The sequence below is a fragment of the Nomia melanderi genome, chromosome 12, assembly GCF_051020985.1.
Source record: "Nomia melanderi isolate GNS246 chromosome 12, iyNomMela1, whole genome shotgun sequence".
Lineage (NCBI taxonomy): Eukaryota > Metazoa > Arthropoda > Insecta > Hymenoptera > Halictidae > Nomia > Nomia melanderi.
The window spans coordinates 12,220,846-12,242,645 of NC_135010.1; the positions used below are offsets into that span (position 1 = coordinate 12,220,846).

Consider the following 21,800-nt stretch of genomic DNA (forward strand, 5'->3'; position numbering starts at 1 on the left):
CAAAATCATTTCGAATGCTGATATGATCTGCACTATTCCTTTGATAAGCGTCAGTGACTTTTAAAAGTCTATGGAATCTATCTGGTTAAAAGGTATAAATTCAATCATTATACTGCCCCCATTTTTATAAGACCTGCTTGACTTCCTCTACCCACACTGGCGTCTTCCAACGAATCTAAGTCTAAAGCGGACTCTATCATGGTCGTGTCTTGTAATAATCTAAGTTTAGATGCAGACAAGGGTGTTGTTACAGTTACCGATGGTATAGAGGACGTGTCCAACGTGGAAGTAACCACAACACTCTGTCGGGAAGGCAGCGGGGCGATCTCATCAATATCAATTGGGGCAATATTAAGCGATGCTAGTGGTACTTCATTGGTAACAAGTTGGCTCACGCTGTTAGTGGTACTACCTAAAAAGAAATTAAACTTTCAATGTTTATTCTGTGATTCTGATTGCCTTTGGTGTACATTGTACATAGATTCTGCTTAAAATATGCAGAAATAATAACTTCAATAATCAACGTCCACTGACAAGCCGTTATAAATGCTCTTTAGCGACAGAAACTATTATTGTATTATACAACTCATTGCAAAAGTGCAGTATTCGCAGTGTATCCTTTTCTATGTGAATAATACACTAAAACTAACTTATAAAATTAAAATGTCCCAGTCATTGATGTCATATTAACGTGACTCCTATTTGTACAGGTGTATGAGTAAAATATAAAAATGTAACTGAAATAAATATAGTTGTACAGTGTCCGATACTATAGCAATATAATCCTCAATAAATTACAATATTCCTCTGTAACTTCGCGTTTTGGTGACCCTCTTAGCATCCCATTTTTATTCTTACCATATCATGGAAAACAACGATGAGTGTCAGCGTATGAGAGCAAACATGAAATAGCTCTCATTGCCCTCAATAGTCCTACCGCATTTCCCATGTTTTGCGAAGTTGCGGGGGAATACTGTGTACACGACATTGAGTGCACACACATTTGTGTGTAGGTGGATATGTATGTTTATATGCAAGGATTTCGAAATCCCAGTGACCACAGTGAATACCCATATAATTACAAATTGTTTCAATTAGTCACAATCCATAAACCCTTGAACTTGACATCACGTATTAAAATTAGTTTCATAAAAAAGTGTGGAAAATACATGTCAAATTTAATGTGTTTATTAAAAACTATTAATAAATATCAGTTCATTCTTATTAAGCGTACACACAATGACGGACAGTTGGAATAAAAAAAATCAACTTACCAAACAGTATGCTCTGAGCCCTCGATAACAGGACGTAATTTTAAACAACAAAGAAATACAATTTATTGAATCATGTAGAAATGGAGGAAAATAAAGAACTTAAATTTATCCTATACACTCAAGAATATATACATATATATATATATATATGTGTATATGTATATATATATATATGTACATACTACATTATTCAATATGTATACATATATGTATACAGTTAGACCTATATCCTTTATAACATCAATGCTTATAGCATAAAAGCTTTTGCAACTGAATATGCTTAAAAGACAATTTATCAATTAATTTAAGTACAATATAAAAAGTAAATAATTATATTCATATCTTTTTAATAAATACGTCACTAAAAGGCATTAAAAATTGTAATGAGAGTAATTAATATATCAGTCCTCTGGTCAGTCAACAAGAATATGTATCAATTTCTCCTTTTTTTTTTCTTTTAAAGAAAACAAAACATCTATGTGCATATCATCAAATCGAACAATCGAAAAATAAATAAATCTCTGTTCAACAACAATTAAATTCAACTTGACCATACTTTCTATTCATAAAAGTTTCTGAGTTATAATATGAAGTAACATGAACAATTATTATAGTATTTATTAATGATATCAATAATCTTTCATATAGATTTTATTTTCATTTTTACTAATATTTATTTACAGATTAAAATGTTTATATAACTAGACTGCGAATTTTATGTATTTCTATACTATATAATTGCAACAAACAATATAAAAACAATTTGAAATTTCGCGAAATTTTTATTTTAAACCTAACGGTTTACTTAATAATGAAGAAAATATATTTCTTATTTGATTCTCACTTTTGTAGATTAATCCATGAAAATATAAATTTGAATAAAATTTCGCAGTCTAATTATAAGTCTTTTTTCATAATAAATGGACGAAATTAGAACCTATATTATTTTGATTCTAACACGCTGAACAAATTATATCTCAATAAGTGATGCTATGGCCGTTTATTCAATTGCTTCCTAATAAATGGGATATTATTACTTTAAAAAATATGAATGTTGTAGAGAATGTTAAATATCGTCGTTATCACTCATAGAACTCATGATAAATCTCCGATTTAAAAGACCCTCTTCGGTGCCATCACTCGGGCACAAAGTATTTTCCGCATAAGTAAAATTATTGGTCAACGGTCTTGCACCAAATCTGTTAACATCAAATCCTATCGCATTTTGAGCCATAATTGGCATCCCCCCAGCCCCTAATATACGCGACATTACTACAGTTGGTAAAAGATTCTTTGATATCGGATATTTTAAACCATGAACGGTGCACCTCAAATTGTTGTACTTAAGAACATGCTGAGACTGAGGAATTCGTGATAGATCTTCCGAATAACATTGCGGAAATTTTTGCAAGTCGGGATAGCCTAACCTATCATCAATGTTATAACGTGTTGGATCCTCAGGATATCTTTGAGGATATTTCTGAAGATCAATGGTAAACTTTTGGTCGTTAATACACTGATCATACATTAAATTATTATCCGAACATCTATGATATTCTTCCCTACATCTGTGAGGATACTTCTGTAAGTTTTCCTCACATCTGCACGGATATATCTGAAATTCGGGATTTCCCCTATCTGTCTCGTATTTTATATGTTTCACAGAATCTTGGAAACAATGCTGTAGAGGATACGCAGTAGCATAAGTATCATTAATGTACTGGTGTGAATACTCTGGTAGTTCCTCGGGGTAACAAGCGGTATGCCTTAGGAGACTTAACTCACCGTTTATCGATTCTATTTGCGGTGAATGTTGACCAGTGACAAGGTTGTTCATGGAACCTGTGAGTTCAGTACTGGGATTTGTCTGAACAGTTGTACCATTGGTCTATAAATAAAGAATAATAAACAGTACATGAGAAATTGGTAACATGGATGTTTGATTTGAATTAAATTTGAGTAAGACACTGAATATTTAATTACCTGTGGTTGTACAATCTCCACAGTATTATATGTCTTGCTGTTAGTAATGACGCTATCATCGCTAACCCTTTCTTGTTCTGCTCGGTATTCAGGTGTTACAATACCTCTTCGATCTATAAATGTTGATATTTCCAATGCAGATAGTAGTCATTGGAAAATACATAAAATACTAAGTAATCTCAAGTATTACCTATTAAACTAGGTGGCGCAGGCCCACACAATACATAAAAACAATTTCCACAAATATTTCCTTGACTATAAGGATTAGAACTTCCTTGTCCTACTTTAATGGAAAATGATCCTTTGATCTATAATAAAAGTGAATTCACGTTAATATCTTTCAAAGATTTGAATTAAATCTCTGTGTAAAATGCTTACATCTTCATTGGTTGTTTGATTGCTGGTAGTTAAGTGTGTATGAAAACCAGCGAGGCCCAAAATACTCCAAACAGAGAAAAAGCAAATGACTCCTACTACAACACTTCCGGGAGATAGCCTAACAGCTTCTAAAAATGGCCTCCCATCTCTTGTCACTATAATGAATTAAATCTGGAATTAGAACTTCTCCTATTCGTTTTGAATTTTTTTCAATTAATTTACTTACGCATTATTAAATGTGTAATAGCACAAGCTAGTATAAAAACGCAAAGAAATGCCAAGGAGACAATAAAAGCATAGAAGTATCTATAATTTCTTCTGCCCACACAGTTACCAACCCATGGACAATGATGATCGAATCTCTCTAAGGAAGATAATCATGCAATTGTTTGTTCCAGTCTCACGTAAAAGTAATTTTCATAATGAACAATTTTCATAACTGATTGATATACATACCTACACAATTATCGCACAAACTACAATGCGAAGCTCTTGGTGGTCTGAATATTTTGCAAGTGAAACAATATTTCAATTTTACTGGCTGTCCTTTGACTAATACCTCTTTTGTTCTAGGCGGAGGTCTATGTATTTTGGAGTTACCATTGTTTGGTACCTCTTTATCCAACATGGAAGAAAATATGGTCATTTAAATTTTGATATTATAATTAATAAATATTATAAATTGAATTTCTAATATTATAAATGGTCTCTTGTATACCAATTTGTTTTTCAATGTAGGCAGCTTCATCAGTAGTTGCTCTTGGAATAACTCCAGGATCACTAAAACTTGTTCTTAATAAAGCAGACATTACAAAAATAAATAATAAACCTCCAACAACTGGTATAGCCGGTGTTATGTGAACCGCTAAGAAGGGACAACTAGAAATGAAAAGAATATCATTACAATCGAATCAACCGTAACATTTAAAACTATTACTTAAGCCAAAATGATTTTACTCAAATACAAAGAATAAACCACTAGTTCCAGCAATGAGACACACAGTCACGTAAAAGACCCCGGTTTGGGGTGCCATCATCACCCTGCCATCACAACAAAATCGGTTTCTGCCCGGGAAAAGTTCCCACTTCCGGGTAACGTGTGGCATTTTGTAGAAATAAACTGACTTATATATTGTCTATATATACAAGTACGTAATGCCCAGCTTCTAAAGAATTATCAATTAGGGCCATATAATGTTCGTTTAGTATCACCACGTGAGAACTTAAACAACCATATTTCATCTTGGCCTATCAGAGTTTTCATTGAACTGTAACATGTTCCAAAAATAACAAAACTAACTTTTCGTATTTATTCATTTACATCAACATAGTGATGTGATTTGAAAGTGTGTAAATCTTGGATACCCAAGACTTTTCGCATGCAAGCGTATTCGTGTGGCAATAAAAATGTTAGTAATGAATAAAAATCAATTACGGTATTACCATGTATAAATTGCCTATAGCATGTTGGTATAGTGCTTGGAAAGAATTTGTGCCCCTTGTCAACTTAACCTAATTGCTTCGTTCGTTGGTGAGGTGAAGACATTCATATTTCACAGGAATCCACATTTTAACGAGATCAAAGAGGACTATTTGTTTTCTTCCGCATTCTATAAACAGACATGAACTCACATTCGAGACAGCACAGTCACTGTCTCGCGGAGGCCACCGACTTCAAGAACACTCACTCACTGCAGGGTCATAGCCGAAGAAAATTAGGGGCGAAAATTTATCTGTAAACTAGGTCACCCCGATGTGACACACAAATCACACTTGTGCGCTACCGATATAACCTTTATAGTCGCGATGCACATTACGCTTTAGGAAGCCGTTGCATCGTTTCACTGGATCGACCTCAGTTCGATGACAATAACGTATATATTTACGGGAAAGGATTATTGCCCGTGGTGTTTGCCCGAGATTATCTGTGGTTCCCTCTGACGGGATATGTAGAAGCGCCACGTGATCTCGTTGCCACGTGACCTAAAACCAATTTCAATTTCATCCGTGAACACTTTCCTTTGAAAAAATATCTATTTACTCAGTCAATCCAAACAAACGATTACTTTTAAACTACATATAAAGTTACACTGAATCACCAAGAAACAAATGACTTTATATAACAAACTGTATCATATAAATTTTCAGAATTCCTCGTTTCTATGCTAAAGTATATCAGTTAGTCCTCCACTGTCAACTCCTAATACTTTAAATATTAAATACATTCCATTCAACTCGCATCGCTTTTCATCGCCAACAGTGTCAACCTCAAAATCGCCGTTTCCCTCGGTAAATTCGATAACGGAAAAAACGTTGTGATCCTTATTATGCAAGAACTACATTTCCGGCCTTTATACACCTTACGTAAAGTCGATAAAAATCGATGGAAGGTGTAAGGGAAATTATGAATCGTTCTTAAAGGAATAATTCATTCGAAGTACATAAGACGCGTACATAAGACGAACGAAGGAATATTAGTAATGATCGAAGTAATCCATTGCTCCTGCACGTAAGGGTCCGCGGTTTGCTGAGAGACATGGGATTGATTATTTAACGGTAGGAGGGTGTGCAACTTATCGCTCCCATTGCAAAATGGGTCGTCGACGCAATGCAGTACATCGTCACACGTACGTATGCACACATCGAACGAATTCTTGAAAATCGAAGAATCCCACTATGAACGCCATCTTCGGGTACGTCCGCGAACAGGGCAGTTGCGATCCTAAAATTTTACTGCACGTACAAACGAACCACGTAATGTTGCCTATACAGATCTATAGATCGGACCATCCGGGTTAACGAACCATTCGCCAAGGGGTTTTAAGCGAGTCTACTACGCGTTTCGTTCGATGCCACTCGTGTCACCGTGATATTTCACTTTAACGAACTATACACGAAAAATGGCATTTATCCGTACGAATCGTAACGCGATAGGTAAGAGTTTTAATTCCGTCGGTTTACACGTTCGCGCATCTTTTCCCCAAGAGAGAGAAGGAGAGAAAGAAAAACGCGACGGAAGATGCGCAAACGGACTAAACTTCGATCGAGACGATACTCCATCCGTCGCGACTGGTCACCATAATTAAAAAAGCAAAGGTTACTCGAATTTCTCGAAATCAATATACATCGCCGGCGGCGACCAGACGGAGTGTCTCCCGCGCAGATGAACCGCGACGAAAAATAATCGTAACTGTATCCGTTTAATCCAAGATGGATCCCTAGGTCTTCGCGTCGATTCGACGGAATATTGTCAACGCGATTTTCGTGAGATAAGAAATAGAAAAAAAAAGAAGTTTATTAATTTAATTATTTTCCTCGGTTTTCTAATACCGTGGATTATTATAAAGGTCCGGGGGAAACGTGATTTTTATTAGCAATCGAGATATCAACAGGCACGCCTGGTATCAGACGCGGATAAAGCGAACGAGACATCGCGTCCGGCGTCGGTTGCGAAAAGGACAGTGAAGGGTTGCGTTCAGTTCCACGTCGAGCGCGGAGATTCGCGCGATCCAAAATATTTATCATTTCAAAGATAATCAAGTGCTATTAATGCGCTATGATATCAAATATCCACTTCCATTAGGACGTCTACCAGTTAACCCCTTAAACACCATCCACCGAATGCATTTCAGGTATACCATACCCGCAGGACGTGATTCGCACTCGAGCGTAGCTGATTGCATTAATTAGCAAAATATACATCAAGCGAAACAAGTCTAGCTGCCTAGATGCAAGGTAATATATATTAACACGTTGAATGCTATGGGGGTCACCGGTGACCAACCGGTTAACAACCGTTGATTTGAGAACATTTGTTTAATACAAATGGTTTAATATTATATCTACCATTTTGTGTATCGCGCTCTATGAAATCGTAAAAATTGTCCCAATTCATTGGAACGATCATATGACTCAGGATAGAGTCATAACCCTAGACTGAAGGGGTTAAACCTGAGAAGAAAAGTCGAACGGACAGGTCCACGCGACGCTCGTTCGTAATCTAGCATCGTCGATTCGAAGTACAACCGACGAGGCTAACTTTAAGGGGGCAGAGCGTGATGCATGCGCAGCGTCCGTTTCCGCGAGAAAATTCTGAAAACAGTCCAAGAGGAAAGTCGAACGTGGCACACCGATGGTCCACGCGGCACTCAACGTGTTAAAGGTAGTAGCTGGAGGTTTCGTCGGGGTGGGAGGATGAACGTGGTGGCCGGGTGGCTCGAGGGGCGGGTTGGCACGTCGACGTGGTGCGAGGTGGGGTACGGCGGGGTGCACGGGCATGAATCGTGGAGCGGGCGGATGGACGGACGGACGCAAACGCTGAAATCAGCTCGGGCGATCGATGCGATAAATGGATGCGTGCGATTGGTAGCCGGGAAAATCGATGATGAACAGGGGGGCACCCTACCTAGCCGCGAAAGCGAGCGAGCACGGCTGCACCGCCGGAGAGGATGGAGCAAAGACCGAAATATCGATTTTTAGGCCCCTACGCGGCGGTTCGATGCTCATATCTGCCCCGTGTCCCGTATCCGCGCGAAGCGCCTTTCAAAACACCAACGACGCGTGCGAGACACACCGTGGCGACGCGGGATCCTGTCCAGGAATTATCGTGCGACTAAATAGACGCGAAGGGGTTATAACACCAGAGTGACGCGGCTTCCCGAGCTTCTGACCGATGTCGTCAGGTAACCCACGTTGACAACGGCTGCGTCCCGGTTCTCGTCGGGAGGCAACATTCCGAAGGGGAAGAGGAGCCAAGCACCGCCTCGGACGCAACGCCAGATTTTCTCGCCCGACTCCGGCCCCGTCGGTTGACGTTCGTGCGACGCAACGGGCAATATCGTGCAATCCCACGGCCGTGTGCCCGCACGACACGGTCGAACTTTGGGAATCGATGGAATACGTGGAAACGCGGCAACGATCCGAGATCCTAGCCTGTTCGGCCTTCGTAATTGTGCGACCGCACGTCGGTGTGTCACGCCGTGAGAAACGTCATTCCCAACCGTGATTATTTTCTGGTGCACAGGGCCGAGGATGTTTTGTGTACGCTGCCCGTCGTCGTCGGACGAACGTCGCTAGATCGAGGCGAGGGTGTGAATAATCAGGGTGGCGGAGGAGACGGTGCGTAATCGTCGTATCGCGTTCGGTGCCGACGTGAACCTCGGCCGCGTTCGAACTCGAACGTTGACAGTTCGACCTGACAGTCGCCGTTGTCGTCGGATGGATCGCCCCGGAGAGTCGCGAGGAATATTTAAATAGGGAACGCTCAACGCTGCGGGGTGAATTCGATCGAGGCCGACGGGGATTCTGTCGATCGTTTTCAAAATTCGCACCGGACGAATCGGAAAATCCTATTGGCTCGTCGGTGATCGTACGCGTCGATTATTTGCCATCGATCTACGGAGAGTTCCCTTCGTCAGCGACGGATCGTTCGTCGGCGACGCGGATATAATTACCGACGGTTGTTCTTTCGTTGTTTATTCTTTTGGAATATTTATCGTTTCGATCGATACGCGACGCAGGAATCGCACGAATGCGACGAGAACGCGGGCGACGCAACAGGCTCTATAAGGACGCAAGAGAACCTAAACGGGGACGTGGGAAATATTAAATTGATCATTCCCTTTTTTTCTCTCTCTTTCATGTGGCACAGAAAAAATGGCTATCGCTGCTTCGGATAATTATCAACTCAAGTGGCACAGCTATGGCGCGCATCTGCACAGCTCTGTTGCGACGTTGCTGCACTCAGAATCCTTCGCGGATGTTTTATTGGCGACATCCTGCGGTCGGCACGTGGCTGCCCATCGATTCGTTCTCGCCGCCTGCTCGTCGTATCTCAGTCACATTTTCCAAACATGCCACTTCGGGGCGAACACGAACGCTCCTATAATCGTGGTACGTATAACGCGTTGGAATTCTTGATGCCCGAGTTCCTGTTGACGAGACAGATGAATGATTACGTTGAACATTGGCGGCGACACTTTTCAGTAATACTCTGATGATCACTGACGTACCGTTATCGTTTCAGGTGTTGCCTACGGAAATCGGTTACCGCACGCTGAAGATCCTGATCCAGTACATGTACAGCGGAGAGGCGACCGTCACAAACGATCAGCTGGAAGGCGTGTTAAAGGCCGGCGACATCCTGCGCGTCCGCGGTTTATGGCGGTCGAACACCGGCAGCAAAAAGGAGAACATCCTGTCGAACAATCAGAAGGTCGACCGGGAGAAGCGGGAACAGCCGCCGTTGACGGGGCAGATTCAGAAGATTAAACTAGTTCAACCGACGGCCGAGAAGATCGTCGAGAATGTACAGCAGACAACGTCGGTGCAGAACAGTGTTCAACAACCACAGAAACCTACCTCAGAGAGAAAGAGCGTCGAGAAGGTCGAGGAGAAGAACACCGAACCGGAGACCAAGAAGGTGTTGGAGGAGAACAAGAATAACGAGCAGAACAAGAATAAGGAGAACATGGAGGCGAACGGGAAGAAAAAAAAAACGAGTAGCAATAGCGACGTAGAATCCAATAAATCTAAGAGCGAGGACGGCGAAAATGTAAGGCGACCCGTGAACGTGTTGTCGTTTTACGCGGTGGTTCACCTTTTTCTATGTGTATTTCAGACGGAGTTGAACTTGGAGCTTTTAGTGAAAGACGAACCGATCTGGGAGGAGACCATCGATCCGTCTGAATCGTTGACGATAGACCACGAAATTGATATTAAACCTGTACGTGATATATTAGATTATGATTACATTGTAGAAGATACGGTCGATGTCAGAGTTCTGTTCTTTACAGGAGATCGTACATAGCGCGGACGAAGAAGAAGAGTATACACCGTTAACGTGTGACATGTGTAGTCAAACGTTTAACCGGCCGTCGGATTGGGTCAGACACATTGAATTTACACACGCCGACATGACCGAAAATCGGAGGAAAAAACGGAAGGTAAATGTTTAAAAGTGTTAATAAGTATTTGTATGTGTGAAACTGTGGTTAAATGTGGATCACTGTTTTCAGGGTGACGTGGATGACGACAGCAAAGATTTTCCACCGTTAAAATGTGACCTTTGTGGTAATATGTATTCAACGCCTCAGGAATGGGTACGTCATATACAAACGGAACACACGGAGGAGCAATTAGCTTTGATGAACAACTCGGCGCCACCTAAACCAAAAAGAGTTCACAGTCATCAGAAATTGTGCAACATATGTCAAAAAGAATTCCCAAGTCATGCGTCGATGGTAATCCACCAAAGAACACATACGGGGGAAAAGCCTTTTCTTTGTTCCTATTGTAAAAAAGGCTTCAACGTGAAAAGTAATTTACTAAGGCATTTAAGGACATTGCATGATAAGTATGTACATCCCAGCTTATACGGGAGTAACGGCAACACAAATGCTTAAGTCTTTATAATTTCTCAAATGTACAACATTCTGTTTCTTCGTTTGTACCACATTTATAAAATGAGCGTCACGTAACATCCTAAATAATACTTTTCAAATTATGCTCGCATACTAACGGAGCAAATCTATATAGATTCGCGACTCTGCGTAAGTGTGTCAAATTGGTCCAAAAAAGTTAAAAAGAAAAAAAAGGCTATTGAAGAGCGCGCGTGCGCGCGCGCGCGACGTATTCTTTGAATATTGAAAATTGAAAGCATAGGCGATATTTCTTGAAAAGTTTCAATGAACAACTCTTGAAATATTTCCGTTCGCGCGCCACATTCGATAAATGTATGTATTTAATTTGAATACGTATTTGTCAACGCATTATTTGAAAGATTATTTTAGTTTTAAATTTCAGTGCTGTTCCGTTGATAACACGAAAAGCAATATCAGGGCTTTAAAACCAAAGAGGCTGATTACTATTGCCAAAATGTCTTGTTCTGTTGCGACTTTAATTCGTTTTAACATAGAAGATATGAAAAAAAGTATTTATTTTAATTAGAAATTTGATTTAAACATGTATGAATAGGAACGACGACGATATACAGGTCTTCGCAGTACGTGCGTGTAAAAATAATTCATAGTTTAAATCAACATCTATTGATTAATATTTAATTACTTAGTGACTATACAAGATCCAAATTGTGTAAGATTTAACTGTATACTTCTAGGCTATTCCATCCATGGTAGCCCTCTTATTCCCTCAGCTCGTAAGCTAATTATGTATTTTTATATTAAACTAGCTTATACACAAAAAGGTATAAGAGATAAGATAAAAGTTAAGTAAGAAAACAAACTTGAACTTTCAATTAGGCTAGGATATAAGGATAACACGTAATTCAAAATTTATCAAATGTTTTGGAAATATATTGAGTTCTTCTTACATATTTAAAAAAAAAAAAAGATCGCAATATTATCAAAATATTGTCACAGTTTATGAAACGGTAACAATATAAATCTTACAAGATTGACACCGCATTACCATGCTAATCATGATCGTGTCTTTCTTACTATGAATCTTAGTGTCAATTCTACGTTGCGCTAACACTGTGACGAGCCAAATGACTTTTAAATGTAAAATTTAAATATATAACCTTCAAAGTATTTTTTAACTATCCTTAATCGTTCCTCAAACAATGGATATCAAAATATACCTTCTCTCTTTCATACGTGTAACTCATACCATTTCGTTTAAAGTAAAATTTTCGAAAATACTTAAACGTCTAATACCGTGATAAATAACAAAAAAAAAACGACAAGATCGAAATACTTATATAAAATGATTCGATACTATGATACACTGCTGCATTAACTATGATATAGTTTATGTACCGAAGTATGTTCCTAGGAGTCTTAATTTTCTTCATCGTCATCAATTTTCGGAGCCAAATAGTATCTGATATGTCCAATATCGCCAATTTTGTATTCGCATACTAGGGGTACATCATTGGACATGGATAGTTGTACTTGTGCACAAAGTGGTCCGGCTTTTATAAAACAGTTAAGGTAACGGCATGAGAATGTTAATTTCACAGGTTCTTGCATATTAACAACTACTGCTTCTTCTTCATTATCCGCGTCCGCTGTTTGTGCTAACTTGATAGTAGCTGGAAAAAAGAAATATCTTATGTGAATATACTAATAACATTATAATGTCAATTGTATAGATATATTTTTACACTTTGTAATATATACTTCTTCTAATTCATTTGCATTTTTAAATCAGTTTCATTAGAGAAAGGTACAATTCCTTTAAATATGAGAATATAAACAGGCTCCATTATGTAAATACATATGTATATGTATATGTATGTATGTTTATATACACATACATATGACCTCGTCTTTACAACAACAAGGTCAAGCAACAAAACAATTTCTAGGACACTGCTTAATTTCAATCAGTTGCTATGTAACTTCCACAGTTGAAGAATCTTGATTATAAGATGTTACAGAGACAAAGAAAATACTATACAGTTGAGGTAAGTGTTGTTATTATATCGAATTATTTAATACAAAAATGTTATACCTTGTCCATAGTCTCCAGAAGCACTAAACTTTATGCCTTCCTTAGAGCATGCAAATGTTATTGATTCTCCAAATTGACTTAAATCTCTACAAATACGGGAAAATTCTTGGGATGGCATTTTTACAACACACGAGTATGAAGTTTCCTATAAAAATACCATTATCGTTAGATAATATAATCGAATTCATATATATTTTGCTAAAGAAGTACTGAATTATTATGTACAAAAGAAAACATACAGGAATACCAAGATGTTCTTGGTCCATGTTTATAAGCTTCATCTCATATTCGGCAAGCTTCTCTTTGTTCGGTGATTCGAATATGAACATAATGTTTTCTGGATTATCCACAGCTCGCAAAGTGACAGTATCTTCTGAACCAGCACATCGTAAAATTTTGGACATGCTAGGGAAGAAGTTTGCTTACTTTTAGCTATTGTTAAAGGTTAATCTAATTAATTTATACAGGAAAAGAGAGCTTTGTCATTATAAACATTTATCTTCTATAGTATTTTATAAATAATTTGCATATACTAGATAGCACTATTGAAATTTCTATTGAGCCTTACCATGCAACACTCATGCCCATTGACAAATTCCTATCGCATCTATATTTATCAAAACCATCACTTCTGAGATTAAGTGATACCAAGGAAACGTGGGCATTGTCCATAGCCTGAACTTGGATTCCTGAATCGGAACATTCGAAGGTTGCTTCGGTTAAAAGATCCTTTATTGCATCCAACACTTTCTTCAAGATCGCACTTTGTATTAAACGTGCTTCAAACATTTTGCCGGTTCACTTTTTCTTGATTACCAATGCGCGTAAACTAGTTGATTCAAACAACTACCGTCACTTGAAAGAATTCTTCAGACCGGTAACGTTACCCGCGCTTTCTTACCGCCGAAATGCTCGGAACTAGATGGCATCCCCGAATACCGGAAACATGTTTAATTTTCAAATCGAGTAATGAACACTGTTTCGTAATTCTAGTCAACAAAGTAACGCAGAATCATCCCAAGTTAATTTAAACTTATCGGAAACAATGAAACACCTTTTACTTTATATATAAATGACAAATCATTAATTTATTTTACATAAAAAATGTCTTTCTAGTATATTCGTGTGAACGTGCAATATCAAAATTTAAGTACTCGAAAATTTTGACCTGGAAACATTATGCAAGCACATAATTGATATTGTTAAAAAGGATAGGGTTCAATTTTAAGTAAACTTTTATATAATTAGAAAGTATAAAATCATAACAGAATATAATTTATAAAAAATAGTTTAATAAATGGCGAAAGTTGTTTAATATAAGAATTGGAAGAAATCAATCGAATACGAAGTAAATATACAGAGAAAATTGATTCATATTCGCAACTGGTTTAAAGAATTTCGTACAAGTATATTTTAAGAACAAAAATTTATGAGATGGAAACATATGGATATAAAAGTATTTAAATACGACTCAATTGCTAACATCATACTTAAATAAATGCAGTCTCACTCGTTATAGTTTACAACTAGGGATATTTACACATCATGTACGAAATTAAATTTTTAAAAAATAGAATACTAATAATTATGGAAATAGGTAATCCTCGTTGGTGTGTATTAAAATCCGATATCACCAGCCATGTTCTCCAATTCGCTGAACATTTGATCGAGATGCTGAAATGAAAATTAGTATAAGTTAGATTTCTGAAGCTTAATCAACTTCTATGGCAAATAATTAAATATATTCTACGCACATCAGCTGGCTCAGAATCTTTCCTTATTTCTTCTTGTTTCTCGGTGAACGATAATCTTCCGTTTGTATCCACTTCTTCTCCTTCATCTTCCTCAAAGTCGTCGTCATTATCCTCGTTGTCATCGGAATCATCTTCTTCTTCTTCCTCTTCATCGTCGTCGTCGTCATCATCTACATCATCGTCTATGTCGTCATCGGATCGAATATGACAGGACATATCCATCTCCTCGTAATCTTCTGGTTCTTCCTTGATTTCCGTAAGCATTATAGTCTCGGAAACTGATTCTGTCTCAGCTGGACACGGTGGAGGTGCTTCCGACGCTGGAGGTATTTGAGGTGGTTGACTGGTCTGAAATTAATAATTACTTTTAAAATTTCACATAAATGTAAAATGGCTGAAAAATGTAAAATATATGTATATATTTTTACCCATGGCTGTTGTTGTTGTGATTGCGCTGATTTAGCTGATGCTATTGATGCTGGCACAGATGAAGAAGATGAAGAGGATTGCAAATTCGTATTTTGTTCTGGTACCTGAGATATGACCTTATTCTGTGTCTGACTGGAACTGTCTTGTAATCTATTTCCTACGTTACTTTCTACATTTATCAAGGTTTTATCAGTGTGATTAACCTTCTGTTCATTTTTTACTTGAGAATTACTATTTGGCTCTTCTTTCACTTTCTTAACATTTGGTTTAGGTTCACCAGGAAGACAAGTATTACCACGCTGCCTTCTAAATCTAACAATAATACTTCTGGTATCCCACATTAAATCATGTGCTTGCTTATAAGCAAATATAGATTCATCTACACTATTATACCTTATAAAAGCGTAACTGAAAGGTAATACAAATATAAGATATAAGTATATAAAATTATTGCATTACATTGAATATGACGAATATAATTTACCGTGTATTTCTCATTTTCTGTGCATAGCCTACGTCTACTCTAGCAGCTGTGGGAAATTTACTTTTTACTTCATTAACATTAACGGATTCTGGTAAATTCCCTATATATAATGTATAAGGGTCTATTTCCTCGGGCATTGGATTATCTTCATCCCTTAGGGATTTTCGTTCAACTTTTAAATGTCCAACTCCAAACGGAATTTTCTCCAATTCTTTTATAGCTTCATCGATATCAACACTCTCTGCCATTTGTATGAAACAGTATCTAGGACCACTAGGACTTTGAAAATGTATGTTTTGTATGCCAGGATGAAATTCCCTAACGATATCTTTATTCAAATCAGGATCTGGGAATTTGATTATGAGACTCTGAGCTTTCACCGTTTTGTTGTATTCATTCTCAGTCTTCAAAGCTCTTTCTGCATCTTCTCGATTCCATGGTCGACTAGGGTAACTTTGTGACATAGGTTTCCTTTGCTTATTCTTTTTAACTACAACTTCTTCCTAAAACAACCAAGTTAAGTTATGTTATTCAAGATGTTTCAAAGACTTCAAGAAGCTCTGTTAATTCAACTTTCTAACATTTACCAAAACAATTTTAACATCCTGATCTGAAGTTTCTTCTCCATGTCGGTTTGTTAGAATTCCTGGAGGTAGGGAAGGTAAAGGATGATTAGGAAGAGGAACAGGCATATGATTCATAATAGCATCACTTGCAGATGTAGCATAATTGTTTCTTTGCCATTCCAAACCAAGACTACTACTCAATGTTGCACCGAAATATGCTGCCTGATCAAATTGACCCTGAGACTGTCCAAACCGTGCAAGCCTTTTATTTTTACGATGGAAGTTATTTCTTTGAACATATATATTGCTTCTATTGTGATTAAACCTTTCACGTCTCATATAATTACCTCTTAGAGGCATTTCTCTTTGAAACGAATTTGTGGTCATATCACGTGGAGGTGGAGGTGGTAGGGGTGATGTTTGAGGTGTTATCCATTGCCATGGTGCAGGAGGATGTGTCCATGCTTGAATTGGTGTAACTTGAGAAGGCACTGGTCCAAAAACATGAGGAGGCGGCGGTACTCCACTGGATGGAGGTGGCATAGGAGGTAATGGGGGTTGACCGGGTAAAGGTTGCGTGACAGTTGAAGGGGATGAAGATGCTGTAGTATAAGCAGGATAGGAACCATTATATCCAAAAGTAACACATTCTTGTTTGGCGAAAGATCTTTTTGTCTCTCCATTTTCTTCAGTTATCTGTAAAATGAAAAATTATGATCGAAAAGTGTAAGGATCTATTAAAATTAAATTACCGTCACAAAAAGTTATTATTTAAGAATGTTAATTTAATATTATTTTCGCTAAATCACTTTAGTCGTATATAAAATACACGAACGCATTCCCAACAACCGCTGTCAAACTAACCTTCCCTAATAGTACCCTTAACAGAAATAAATGTAAATGTATTGCGATAACTATTGTATAACTATGGAAAATAGAGAAATAAGTCTTTACCGAGCGTTTCATAATGTGGATAAAACTGTTCTTAATTTTTAATGAATACTCTTCAACTTTTTAACTTATAATGTAAATACATCATTTAAGTAAAGCAACGAGGGTGGTCAGTAGAAGCTACTGGTTGTTGCGATGCATAACAGGGTTACCAACCCCTATTTCATTATTCTTATATAAATTTGTAAACTAACGAAATGGAGTTATAACTCGAATTTATTTGTGATTAATTGTACTACTCTCTACTAACGTTAACTGTCTCTGCACTTGAAACTTTTGTACCTAATTTTGAATGCAATCGTTAAATTTCAAATTTTAAGTAAAACTAAATATATTAAGATTAATTATGATATTACAGCATAGACAAACCGAAAATATGACTGCATTAGAAATTGAAAAATAAAAATCATTTTAAACACATCGCCTTACGTATAACAGCTGATTTATCATGTTTCAGAATTTTCAGAAAATCATATTCGCATTATAATTTCTACTATCTATGGAATTGTAAATTATGTGTAATGCGTATATGTGAACAATTTTTACAGTTTATTGAATTCTTCAATGTTTTTTTACAATGATAAGATAAAAAATTTGAATTGTAACTTTAGCAAACGCGCAAGTTACACATACTTCTTTGGATGTTTAAAACAATAGGAAGTCAAAAATATTTGAACAAAACAATCTCATGTAAGAGAAGTATTGAAATGAAACAAAAGTGAATGGCCATGTGGTCATGGATAAAATAATGTGTTACTTTTAAAAAATTCCCGCGCCGGTAAAATATTTTTTGTCCATCTATCAGAGAGAAAAGTGAAAGATAGATACAAAAGTCTAGTATTTTCAAGATTACGTTCCTTATTTGTGTGTTCACGACGTTTCTATATATAAATATATATACATATATATATTGGTTATATCGTAATAATACAAATGTAATCGTTACTTTGTTTTTCAATTTATTTATTAAACTTCTGGATAATATCCCGGTGCGCCGACGCAATTTCGCGTTTCTATCTTAGGGAAAGGACTTTTGGCGTAAAAAATTTCACCGATAGATGCCCCTCTTGTTAGTTAACTCGGCGAACATATTGTGCATGTAGTTGGTGTGACATGGCTACGACTAATACAGAAGAAATTGAGGTATTACTTTGTAATATATTTTATCATACCAAAAACATCTTAAAAGTAAATAAAACACTTTGTCTAAATACACTTTTATTGTAAATACTGGAAAAAAACTTGTATAGGTTTTCATTAAAACAGCATGGTCGTTCGACACCTTTTACCCCTCCCATCAGTTCCCATGCATGGTAAAAACTGTCTAACAAATTTAAAAAGGGCATATTATGTTACTCGATGAGAATATTGTAATATATCTTATTTAATATTAAAGATACGTACTTAGTGCAAATATAAATGCCTTACAAATATTCTGTATATGAAATTATTTTATGAAATTAGAAAGTGACACACATATTTATATGTGCATGTTAGTAGGGTAGAGGTTAAGAAAGCTGGATAAAAAATTACATATGTAATTAATTTTCAGGAAGTTGAACGAAAGGAGCAAGAAGTAACGAATTTCGATGAATTCCCACCAGAAGTTTTAATCAAACATCCACTTCAACATACATGGACGCTTTGGTATTATGAACCGGATAAGAGTAAATCATGGGAAGAGAGTCAGAGAAAAATCACGAGTTTCGATACAGCGGAAGATTTTTGGAGGTATTATAAATATTTGTTAATGTTTATTGTTCAGATTTATAATTTAATATCTGTTGTATTGGCAGTATATACAACCACATAAAACCTGCATCCGAATTGAAACAAGGTTGTGACTACAGCTTGTTCAAGCAAGGGATTAGACCTATGTGGGAAGATGATGCTAATAAAGCTGGTGGAAGGTGGCTTATAAACTTAGATAAAAAACAGAGGGTCTCAGATTTAGATCACTTTTGGTTAGAAACTCTTTTATGTATGATTGGTGAAGCCTTTAATGGGTACTCTGATGATGTCTGTGGAGCTGTAGTTAATGTGAGAACAAAAGGAGATAAAATTGGAGTATGGACAGCGAATGCCAATAGTGAAGACAGTGTCTTGGAAATTGGGTAAGTTGGGTCAAATATTTACTAATTACTTAATTAATTAATTAATTACTTAATTATATCCTTTCTTACAGGCGTAAATTAAGGGAGAGATTAAAAATCACATCAAAAGTACCTATAGGATATCAAATACATAAAGATATTATGGTCAAAGTAACCAGTCAAACAAAAAATGCTTATATGATCTAAAAACTGTTGATGTTACATTAATGTCACATTAATGTGACATTAATGTCATCATTATTCATTAAAAAATGTCAAACTGGACAAGAAATGCATTAATCATAAAGAAATACAAAATTGAATTGGTCAAAATGGTTAAATAAAAATTCAGCGTAAAATTTTTTAAAAAACTACATCCTCATTGTAGCTAAGTATCTTCTTAATGAAAGTAAATGAACAAATACTAATAAATATGCACTGATATAGATGTATATTGTATTAATATAAAAATTTACATTAATGAAACATGTAATTTAGAACTAGATTGTGAAAACTACACAGGCTGCTGTATTTTTCAAAGAAGAGTATAAACTTTATACTATAAAGCATACAATTATAAAAAATGATAAGTAGTTTTTTTTCATACATGTTCTTTCTCATGTGTAATACATACCATCGATATAAATAATAAAATTTTCTATAAGCAATTTTATTCAAAAACCTACGGAAGTAAGTTAGCAATTGTGAAAAATATGAGAAAATGAAGTACAGCAACCTACTTAAAAATGATAGCACTATTTACATAATATTCTCGATATTCTTTAATAAAGAGTTATATTTAAGTTTTTCTTAAAAAGTTTATAAAAAACACAATTTCCTGCCTCTGCAATATATACATATATATATATACCTTTTTACTTTTAATTATCCTGAAATAAATGATACCATAGACGTTAATTCATATAAATGATAATTTTTTTTTTAAATAAACTTACAAGAATTAAATTATTTTTCTTCCAATTTATTTTAAAACTAATTTTTCAACCAGTTCTTTGAGATCTCTGCGTCGTGCTTTTTCTAATGCATGTATTAAACTCAGTTTCCAATTGTCAGTAGAATACTTGGATATACATAGATTTAATGCCTAAAACATTATTTATATTAATATTAATGTAAAGAATCGTATAAAATAAATCAATTATACATCTTACTTGATAACTTTGTTCTCTCATGTCAGAAGGATATTTATGTTGAATGATTTCAATTTGATACTCTGGAATACCTAAGTATCTAGCTGTGTCCCTCCAAGAACGTCCAATTCTTTCACAAATTTGTGACAAAACTTTAAATAAAAAAAAAACATATAGCATTCATCAATTTGTATAATGGTTAATAATATATACCATAGAAAATGTATGTTTTACCCTTCTGTTGAAGCAGTGTATCTTGTTCCGGATGAGAATAAAGTGTTGATGTTGATGTTGATGATTGCAATGCTGATCTCCATTCAGATTCAGTACTTTCAGATTGTATATCAACTTCTTTTAATGATTCTTTGTGTTCGGGTTCTATTGAAAAAAGCGCTATGATTAAAATATATTATATAACTTATGAAACTAAGGACTCACCATTGTCATCTTGATACATGTCACAAAATTTGGAGCACTGTGTGTTTTCAAGGAAAAGTTGATAATCTTTTATAGAATTTAATATATGTAATTCATGTAAAAAGTTATTTGATATATAAAGAAGAGGTTCAATATTATTGATATTAAGAATATCTCGTTTTTCTAATACCTTTATTAATGCCTTTAAATCTTTAATTTGACTTAATTTACGTTTTGAATTTATATGATGCTCATAATAATCTTTAAGTGTTAATAATACAGTGTCATTGATATATAACTGAGCAACAGATAAAAATTCTGTGAGAAGACAGTGATATTTGACTTGTACGTTCATTATGTACTGGATTAAAGAAACTGTTACTGAGGGAATTCCCCTTTACAAAGTCCAATACTATAACCAATACTTATTTATCTCTTGATAAGATCTAAAAAGGTAAAAATTTTATTACAATGTTTCTATAATTCCCATTTACACAAGATGTAAAAATATATACTTCAATTTTAATAATTGTACATAATTTTAAAATTTGACCTACATGATTAAGTAAACTGAACTTACACTTTGTCAGTAATGTTTAAAAGTCTCTTGTTTCAATGTTGGTAAACATATGGATGTTTTATAAATAATAACAGAAGTTTATGATCTTTATTATCTTTTGTTTACGTTCAAATATATTAATTTATTAGGTAAACTTTTAAACATTTACAAATGAAAAATAAAATTCGTAATCTGCGAGCAAACTATTAACACATTATCTATCAAAGAAGATCGTAGCTCCCACACTATTATGATGCTACAACTTCAAGGCATGTTTTCATGAATGA

The 21,800-nt window shown here is 35.7% G+C and overlaps 6 protein-coding genes across 13 annotated transcripts; 2 read left to right on the plus strand and 4 right to left on the minus strand.

The window, feature by feature from the left end:
• Window positions 1-107: 107 nt before the first annotated feature.
• app (Palmitoyltransferase app) lies at window positions 108-5,582 on the minus strand. 3 transcript variants are annotated; one of them, XR_012999788.1, is made up of 11 exons: window positions 5,324-5,582; window positions 5,079-5,245; window positions 4,593-4,903; window positions 4,354-4,514; window positions 4,092-4,250; window positions 3,862-3,999; window positions 3,636-3,790; window positions 3,448-3,565; window positions 3,258-3,370; window positions 1,275-3,162; window positions 265-412 (listed from the first exon to the last, which is right to left on the minus strand). XR_012999788.1 is itself a non-coding variant. In XM_031970000.2 (10 exons), the coding sequence occupies exons 2-10, from the start codon at window positions 4,739-4,741 to the stop codon at window positions 108-110; spliced, it is 1,401 nt and encodes a 466-aa protein (XP_031825860.1). In that variant the 5' UTR covers window positions 4,742-4,903; window positions 5,079-5,580. The 3 variants fall into 3 exon arrangements, 1 of the variants encoding a protein (XP_031825860.1); XM_031970000.2 differs by having other exon boundaries at window positions 108-412; window positions 3,060-3,162; window positions 5,079-5,580; XR_012999787.1 differs by having other exon boundaries at window positions 5,079-5,582.
• Window positions 5,583-7,967: 2,385 nt separating this feature from the next.
• On the plus strand, window positions 7,968-12,184 carry LOC116424078 (uncharacterized). 2 transcript variants are annotated; one of them, XM_076372723.1, is made up of 6 exons: window positions 7,968-8,317; window positions 9,286-9,527; window positions 9,661-10,188; window positions 10,255-10,359; window positions 10,430-10,579; window positions 10,652-12,184. In XM_076372723.1, the coding sequence occupies exons 1-6, from the start codon at window positions 8,308-8,310 to the stop codon at window positions 11,036-11,038; spliced, it is 1,422 nt and encodes a 473-aa protein (XP_076228838.1). In that variant the 5' UTR covers window positions 7,968-8,307; the 3' UTR covers window positions 11,039-12,184. The 2 variants fall into 2 exon arrangements, with proteins under 2 accessions (XP_076228838.1, XP_076228839.1); XM_076372724.1 differs by lacking the exon at window positions 7,968-8,317 and adding an exon at window positions 8,336-8,753.
• PCNA (Proliferating cell nuclear antigen) lies at window positions 11,926-14,037 on the minus strand. Its single transcript, XM_031970004.2, has 4 exons — window positions 13,678-14,037; window positions 13,349-13,514; window positions 13,110-13,254; window positions 11,926-12,687 (listed from the first exon to the last, which is right to left on the minus strand). Exons 1-4 carry the CDS (start codon window positions 13,896-13,898, stop codon window positions 12,434-12,436), a joined length of 786 nt encoding a protein of 261 aa, XP_031825864.1. The 5' UTR covers window positions 13,899-14,037; the 3' UTR covers window positions 11,926-12,433.
• On the plus strand, window positions 12,904-20,557 carry eIF4E4 (eukaryotic translation initiation factor 4E4). Of its 3 annotated transcripts, none has more exons than XM_031970005.2 (4): window positions 12,904-13,062; window positions 18,846-19,024; window positions 19,090-19,407; window positions 19,479-20,557. In XM_031970005.2, exons 1-4 carry the CDS (start codon window positions 13,027-13,029, stop codon window positions 19,591-19,593), a joined length of 648 nt encoding a protein of 215 aa, XP_031825865.1. In that variant the 5' UTR covers window positions 12,904-13,026; the 3' UTR covers window positions 19,594-20,557. The 3 variants fall into 3 exon arrangements, with proteins under 3 accessions (XP_031825865.1, XP_031825866.1, XP_031825867.1); XM_031970006.2 differs by lacking the exon at window positions 12,904-13,062 and adding an exon at window positions 18,253-18,436; XM_031970007.2 differs by lacking the exon at window positions 12,904-13,062 and adding an exon at window positions 18,589-18,663.
• On the minus strand, window positions 14,465-17,714 carry Pof (RNA binding domain-containing protein painting of fourth). The gene is made up of 6 exons (XM_031970003.2): window positions 17,297-17,714; window positions 16,364-17,038; window positions 15,777-16,279; window positions 15,292-15,700; window positions 14,864-15,211; window positions 14,465-14,783 (listed from the first exon to the last, which is right to left on the minus strand). The coding sequence occupies exons 1-6, from the start codon at window positions 17,306-17,308 to the stop codon at window positions 14,727-14,729; spliced, it is 2,004 nt and encodes a 667-aa protein (XP_031825863.1). The 5' UTR covers window positions 17,309-17,714; the 3' UTR covers window positions 14,465-14,726.
• On the minus strand, window positions 20,139-21,787 carry Fadd (fas-associated death domain protein). Of its 3 annotated transcripts, XM_076372728.1 has the most exons (7): window positions 21,535-21,787; window positions 21,145-21,400; window positions 20,976-21,012; window positions 20,772-20,915; window positions 20,559-20,689; window positions 20,343-20,491; window positions 20,139-20,276 (listed from the first exon to the last, which is right to left on the minus strand). In XM_076372728.1, exons 2-6 carry the CDS (start codon window positions 21,307-21,309, stop codon window positions 20,369-20,371), a joined length of 600 nt encoding a protein of 199 aa, XP_076228843.1. In that variant the 5' UTR covers window positions 21,310-21,400; window positions 21,535-21,787; the 3' UTR covers window positions 20,139-20,276; window positions 20,343-20,368. The 3 variants fall into 3 exon arrangements, with proteins under 3 accessions (XP_076228843.1, XP_076228842.1, XP_076228841.1); XM_076372727.1 differs by having other exon boundaries at window positions 20,976-21,400; window positions 21,512-21,787; XM_076372726.1 differs by having other exon boundaries at window positions 20,976-21,400; window positions 21,535-21,786.
• Between the last annotated feature and the right edge of the window lie 13 nt (window positions 21,788-21,800).